Here is a 7,611-nt window from a genome sequence, read left to right as displayed (position 1 = left end):
GGCAGGCCCGCAGGGAACAGGCTGCGGACGCGGAGGGAGAAACCACAGCCGCTCCGCGGGGGGACAGGAGGGGAGGGAAAAGCGGGCAAGAGGCTGCGTTGTGCGGCAGAGCTCCCCCGGGGGCGGGGGCGCGCAGCGGATCCCCGCAGATCTGCGCCTGGCTGCGCGTTCTGGCGCCTCGAGGGTCCCCAAGGTGGGCACGAGGCACCGCTGGCAGGGGACGGTGAGGTCGGGGGAGCGGGCCCCACGGAGCGCGAGGGACGAGACAGAGTACCAAACTAGATTTACTGTATACAATAGTAAAGGACAACAAATAAATGTACAAATCGGTGAATAAACAATGTGATCTACGGGATGTCCCACCCCAGCCCACATACAAGAAAAATAAAAAGAAAACAGGGACTTTTTCAGCAAGCAGGAGATGATCTAACGGCCAAACAGGTCAGGTACATATCAAGAGGCAGGTAACGACCCCACGGTGCAGCAGCAAACCCGCTGAGGGACAACTGGGTAACTTTTGTCAGAATTCATCTGGAACAGACTCCATGCTTTGTGCAGAGCTCAAACCTCTCACGCAAAACCATTTAAAATTCAGTAAATTTTGGGAGACAGCAGGGCAGATTATTATTTTTTTGAACACGTGACACACACACACACCTCTCTCTCTTTCCTTGCTCACCAGGTTCTTGACAGCTCTTCCACACATACAGCTTGGTGACATTAAAAGGCGCTTTTTTTCCTCATTTATCAAGTTATCTACCAAAAACAAGTATTACAAAGAAACCTGAGGCCACACGCTTCTAGTACCCACTAAGAAATAAAGAGACATACTAAAGGGGGCAGGAGGAAGGTGACAAGATTCTGCCCAGCACTCAGCAAATGGCTGAAGTTGCAGTGGCAGGTTTCTCTGCTTGTAAGCTTGTGCACCAAAAAGTACTGCTGCTCTATCACAAGCGTTAGATTTTGGACCAACTGCTCTGCCAACTGGTTCTGACAATAATTCATGACAAATCTCAGTTCTGCATTAAAAAAGTATATTTCGAATGACTTTATCATAATATGACAAAGCACATGTAAATCTGCAATATTTTAAACTCCAACTCTATACTAAGCATTGTATCTGCATGTACTAGCCTTGCGTCACAGGCTTAATGCTTCTGAAGTAACATTTGCAAGACATGCTAAAAACAAAATCAGCATCTCTTTTCCTTCTCCTAGGTATATCTTAACAGGAAACTTTTATGCTCACAATTGGCATGAAAATATACTGAATTATTTACATGATTGGAATTAAACAGAGGGGCAAGACCGACAAGAGCCAGGAATGAACACTCCATGCCCTAACACATGGACGAATATTTAGGCCACAGGTTTGAAGAAAGAAAAAAGAAGAAAAAAAGATTAAAAAACCCCACAAAACCAGCAGAGAGACGAGTATTACTTAATCTGAACTGAAATCAAATTGGCCCAATTTAAGATATAGATTAATCCCTGCAGATGCTGTTTTGACTTGCACACGCAGTACGTCAAAGACAACAAGCAATTTTGGTAAACGTCCTCTAAAGTTTAGAAGAATCCTGTGTGATTGGCATGTTCATTTCTTTACTATTTAATAGCAAATCCAAGGACAGATGAGAAAGTGAGGTGTGATGAGGATCTTTAAACTCCTTTTCTCAAAAGGACGGCATGTCTTAACACACTCCACCTGTCTGCTGTTGGAACACATCAATAGTGTCTTCATCTTCCATCTCCAGCTGTTAAGAGTAATACGGAAAATACAAGACTTTAAATACACATGGTTGCAAATGCACTTAGCTCTCTACTCCTAACCAGTACCACTAATAGAGCAGTTAAGGCGCAATTTTAATTAATTCATGAAACACTTTCCATTGGTCACTCCAGAGCAGGTACTGCATCATTGCTCCGACCGAAGTATCACCAACACTGAAATGGGTCTCAGAGGCACGTTTGGCAGTGTCAGACCAAACTCCAGTTTAGTGTCTTCCACAACAAATCACCCAGTCAAGCGTCTCCTCTGTTCCTCGCCTTGGGCCTTGCCAGCCCCAGTGATCAATTCCCCACGTTCTCAGCACTGCCAGTGCTGACAACAGCAATTCCCCACGTTCTCAGCACTGCCAGTGCTGACAACAGCTACAGCTTCAGTGCTGGCTCTGAACAGGCTGACACAGAGGTAGGACACAGCCAAAACGGCCAGCACTCACCAGGGGTCCTTTCCACACCAGCACTCATGCCAGCGCATTCAGCACCAATGGTCCTACGTGTTCCCACCCCCCTCACACCAAACAGTGAAAATATTCCAGGGAGGAGGAGGGGAAATAATAATCCCACCCTAGACAAGTTATTTGGAACATGCTAAACTTCCAGCAACTATTTCAGAATCATTTTGATTTCAAACCCCCTTTGATCTGCATGCAGACATCAAAATATCCGTATAGCAGTTTGCAGTAAAAGTATTTTTCATACCTGTGCAGGTGTGTCTGTTTCATTAATTGGTTGTCCATCAAATCTGAATCTAATCTGCCTCATCGACAAGCCCTGGAAGTTTAAAGTAATTGATGTGAGAAACCACACTTTTGTTTCTGAACCCAAACAAAACATTTACGGATTGACTGTGAGAACAAATATTAACAAAAGTAAAACTCCAAAGATTTAACCAGGCAGGAAACTTAACACATATATCTTGCTCTAAACTGAGGAAGCGGAGTGGTTTGAGCAACATCCCGTAACAGCATGCTACTGTCACAGCAAGGACTCTATATGAAACCACAGGAGTAGGTTTGGCACCTGGTTCTGATCCTACTCTGCAAGGCACAAATACAAAAAGTTGATTTACAAAGGTAACTTAAGAAGAGATCAATCAATACACCATACCATAAAGCCTCAGAGGACATGTCAGGAAGGATCAGCAATTGTTTCTCATGCAGTCAGAGAAGTAATGGCAGGTTAAGTTGACTCAAGGGAAAACATTTTTTAAAAAATCTGGAAAAAAAACTACTTTTTTGTGTAAGTAACTATCCATGCTGACTATCCATAGTTCAGACACATTTTCACTCATGCCAGGCATCTGTTCCTGGTCCTAGTTCTCCATCTTCTGATGAAAAAGGAACAATGAAGGAGACTGATGAAAAAAAAAAGAACTTACAAGTCTCGACACAAGTTTTTACCTGCAAGGTTTATTAGAAAAATGCTAGGGTCTAGCGTTACTAAATTAATGTTGCCCTTAAAAGCTAAGGTGAATTAATGACTGAATCCTGTTTTGACAGCCTTTAATCACACGAGGCAGTCTTTATTCCCTGACCCTGGGATTGAGGTCATTGCTCTGCCCTCTAAAACCCTTCAAAATCCTCATGCGATTCACACCTCCAGTCATGCACCGAGCCACATGAACTCAAACACTCCCACCACCACTTAGAGACCCTTCGCATCAGTTCTCATTCCCAGGCTGAGAGGCATTAAGCAACATCAGGCATGGGACAGGGCAGAAGGTAAGCTTCAAGCAAAAAAAGAAAGGATTCTGCACATAACGGGCAAACTGAAATGCTGGCAAACAAAATCCGCGTTGGCTTCCAAAAGCCATTCCCATCCCCACTCTCTGCTCTGTGCCACCTAATGCAGTGAAGAGGCACAGGCGGCTATGGGTTCAGGAGCTGGGCTGTGGGGATAAAACCCTCTCCTGTTCAGCCCAGGGTGGCACGGAGGAACGGCCCCCTGCACACAGTAGCCACCTGCAGAATACAGGAGGCCAAACTGCACAGCAGGCAACAGGAGACACATGAAAGGAGGAGAAAAAAAACCCACCACTGTGAAAATCGTGGCACAGGAGAATCAGGTTTTGTGCCGCTTTCCAAACCAAAGACAAGTGCCGACGAAGTTGGTAAAGTTTCTAGAGGCGAGGGAACTGAGCGGTACCACACTAAAAATTCAGCGTGAATTGGTTTCGGAGGCAGGATCAGGCCCCGAGAGCTGGCGGCAGCACGGCCGTGGCGCTGCGGGGGCGCCCGGCGAGAAGGGGCCGCGCTACCGCACCGAGAAGCCGGAGGGCAGGGCCGGGCCCGGGAGCGGAGCCGCGCCGTGCCTACCTGCCGCTCGCAGTACGCCTTCATCAGCTTGCTCAGCGGGGTGTGCCGCTTGATTTTGAACTGCACCACGGAGCCGTCCTGCCCCGCCACTTTCAGGTTGATGTGATCGTTCTCCGTTTTCACACCTTCCTGGAAGAAAAAAAGGAGGAAGCGGAGGGGTCAACGCCCGGCAGGGCCGGCCCTGGCCCGCGCCCCGCTCCCGGCCCCGCAGTCCGCCAGCCCCGAGCGGGCCGTGGGCCGCCGGTCGGTCCCCCCCGGTGGTGCTGCGGCCTCGGCGGGGCGGCCGCCTTGCCCGCCGCGGCCCGGCCCACGCCGCCATCTTGGCCGCCTTACGCCGCCGGGCGGGGCGGGGCGGGGCCGGGCCCACCGGCAACCCGGCCCCAGGGCCCGGCGGAGAGGCCTCTACCCCCGCTCCCCGGGCCCGGCCCCCGCCGCGGTTGCCCCGGCCCCGTCGCGCCTCACCTTGGGTTTCTCCTCCGACATGGCGGCGGAGCCGGGAGGGGCGGGGGGGGAGGGGGGGGGGGAGGGGGAAGGGGAGAAGGGCAAGGCGCGCGCACAGGGAGCTGCCCGCGCCCTCGGCTCCCGCCTCGCCTCCCGCCGCCGGCCGCGAGAACGCGCACCTAGCCCCGCCTCCGCCCCGGCGCCCCGCGCGCCCATTGGCCACTCCGTCCACTCACGTGACAGGACCTCGGGGGGCGGGGGAAGACTGTGCGCGCGCGCCCCTCTCCGGGCGGCTTTAGAAAGTGCGTCACGGGGAACCGGAAGTGCAGCTGCAGGAGGAGCGCGGCCTGGGCCAGCCCGCTGCGCCGGGCCTTCCCCCCCCGCCCCCGCCGGGCCTTCCCCCCCGCCGGGCCTTCCCCCCCGCTCCGGGCACCTCAGCCGTACAGCCTCTACTCACGCTGCCGCTAGGCCGCCAGTCGGGCCGGCCTGGGAGCCTCCAGCCACAGCCCGGCCTTGCAGGCCTGGTGCTCCAAGAATTGAGTGTTTTTCTCCTCTTTCTCAAAAGCTTCTGCTGCTGCATTGCCCCATACGATGATGTTATCAACGTATTGTAGATGTTCTGCAACTTTGCCCTGTTCCAGTGCCACCTGGATCAGCCCGTGGCAGATGGCAGGGCTGTGCTTCCACCCTGGGTACAGCTGATTGCAGGTGTATTGGATGCCCCTCCAAGTGAAAGCAAACTGTGGCCTACCCTCTGCCACCAAAGCGATTGAGAAAAACGCCTTTGCCATATCAGTGGTGGCGTACCACTTGGCTGCCTTTGATTCCAGTTCCTATGGAAGTTCTAGCATCACTGGTACAGCAGCACTCAACATTCAAGCCATGGTAGCACACAGTTAGTCTCCATTCTCCATCAAGCTCTAACACTGGCCATACGGGCTATTAACAGTATGAGTGGGTCCTACTGGTCACTAACTAGTCAGCAAATCAGCTTGTGGGTGGGAATCAGGGAGCTGCGGTTGGTGTGGCATTGATGCTGGCACCCCCTTGTAGCAGCAATGGACACCTGTTCTTCGACTGTCGCTAACCCCACAACAGAGGGGTCTTCTGCAAGGCCAGGCAGAGTAGACAGCACCTTAATTTCTTCAGTTTCTGAGGCAGCTACACCTAAAGCCCGCCCATGCCCTTTTGGATCCTTGAAATACCTGTTCCTAAGAGAGTTTATGCGAAGGACACACGAAGCCAATGAGCCAGTCACAATGCAATGTTTTTGCCACTCATTCCCAGTGAAGCTTATTTCAGCCTCCAAAGCAGTTAGCTGTTGGGATTCCCTTGTGACTCCAGAAATACTCATGGGTTCTGCCCCTTCCTAGCTTAACAACAGAAAAGAACCACTGTGAACCAGGATCTACTAGAGCTTTATCTTCCTATGAATCTGATATGCCAGGCCATCGAATCCACACAGTTCAGTAAACCTGATTATCCTAGCCCCCAGGCTGGAGGCACCTGGGTCCCCAAATGCAGGTGGTAGGATTCCCCACTAGGATGGCAAGTGGTGTGAAGTGGCTGTAGAGCAGTTCTCCAAACTTACGTCTCCCGAAAATGGATTAGAATTCCTTTTCAGAGGATCCAGAGTAAAGTGCGCCCTATCACTCTAGCTGGAAAACTGTCCTCTGGAGACTGCAGCAGCAAACTTCTGAAAAAGCTGATGCGTGAGGGTTTTCCTGGGAGAGCTGCTGCTGGACACCCCCACCCTCCCTGGGCGTGCTCTCAGCTTTGAGTCTGGCCAGAAGACCCGCACTGACATGCGGTCAGCTGCCGCACGAGGGTATGGAGGCAAGATTTTCCTCTTCCCTTCCCTAAGGGCCTGCCACTGACTGCTGCTGGAGATGGCTTCTAGGCTGGACGGCTCACTGGCCTGGCGTGGCACTGTTATCGATTTGTTAATAAGTTAAGATTGATTGATTTTATTTGATTGATTAATTGATTTTATAAAATCATTTAATAAAATTAAAATATAGAAGGATAAGAAAAAAAAATTATAAGAAACTTATAGCTACACAGTAAAAGTTGTTATGAGATCTTCTGTACGTCCTGTACCAAGGCTAGAAGAAGGGGCTGGAACCATTGTTAAAACATAGGTAATAACTTTAGGGTTGAAAGGTTTCTTTGTATTTAACCAGTCTTCTGTATGCAGAGGTGTATTGAAATGTCAGAATATGAGATTAATGGGAACTGGGGAGAGTCGACTGGAACAGCTTGTAGATGCCTGCCAAGAAATCGTGAACTTTAGTAAAAGGTAATTCCGGCAGGGGGAGATCGCGACCACCGACTCATATACCACCTACCCAAATCGTACCCCAGACCCATTTCTAGACCTTTCTAAGCTTTACTGCGCAGAATCGGATATAGGAGGAGAGTATGTTAATGATTTACGGGAAATATCACGGTTATGCATGAATACTTAATGAATATGTATGAATAAGTTCTATATATGGTGTCTGATTTTGAGACCTGGCGTGCGTTGATCGTGAGAGGACTCGCTCACGCACCCGGCCGTCAATAAAGAAGTGTCTGCTTATCTACATCACATTGGTGTCGATAAGTTCTTCATTCCGAGATTTCGGTAACAGTTTTGGCGACCCAGATGGGACCTCGCTGAAGGAGACCGGAGGAGTCGGGGACCTGATCGGTTCCAGCCGGCACCGAGGATTTCTCGGGGATACCCATCGATCCCCGATCCGTAAGGCTCTTCGCAACGTTCCCTGGATTTTTGGGTAAGACAATTCTTTTTTTAATTGTAGTAAGTAAGTGCACTAGAGGAAGTGCGTAGGAGTCCCACTATAATAAGTGTATGGTAAGGAGTGGGATGGAGTCCCACCAGTGGGTTGGAGTCCCACTGAGTAAGTCTGCCTGTCAGACGCGGTGAAAGAGCTGCGCAGGGTAGGACTAGGAGTCTGCCCGTAAGACATAAGCGAAAGCTATTGCAGGGTTGGACTAAAAGGATCCTTGTGGAAGTGGAAGCCTAGGCGTCTGCCCGTAAGACATAAGCGAAAGCTATTGCAGGGTT

At 50.6% G+C, this 7,611-nt stretch overlaps 1 protein-coding gene across 1 annotated transcript; it reads right to left on the bottom strand.

Annotated features, from left to right (window-relative positions):
* Window positions 1-266: 266 nt before the first annotated feature.
* On the bottom strand, window positions 267-4,724 carry LOC129737042 (small ubiquitin-related modifier 3). Its single transcript, XM_055723365.1, has 4 exons — window positions 4,563-4,724; window positions 4,101-4,229; window positions 2,485-2,556; window positions 267-1,754 (listed from the first exon to the last, which is right to left on the bottom strand). Exons 1-4 carry the CDS (start codon window positions 4,581-4,583, stop codon window positions 1,692-1,694), a joined length of 285 nt encoding a protein of 94 aa, XP_055579340.1. The 5' UTR covers window positions 4,584-4,724; the 3' UTR covers window positions 267-1,691.
* Window positions 4,725-7,611: the final 2,887 nt, after the last annotated feature.

The sequence above is a fragment of the Falco cherrug genome, chromosome 11, assembly GCF_023634085.1.
Source record: "Falco cherrug isolate bFalChe1 chromosome 11, bFalChe1.pri, whole genome shotgun sequence".
Lineage (NCBI taxonomy): Eukaryota > Metazoa > Chordata > Aves > Falconiformes > Falconidae > Falco > Falco cherrug.
This window is presented reverse-complemented; position numbering and strand designations above follow the sequence as displayed.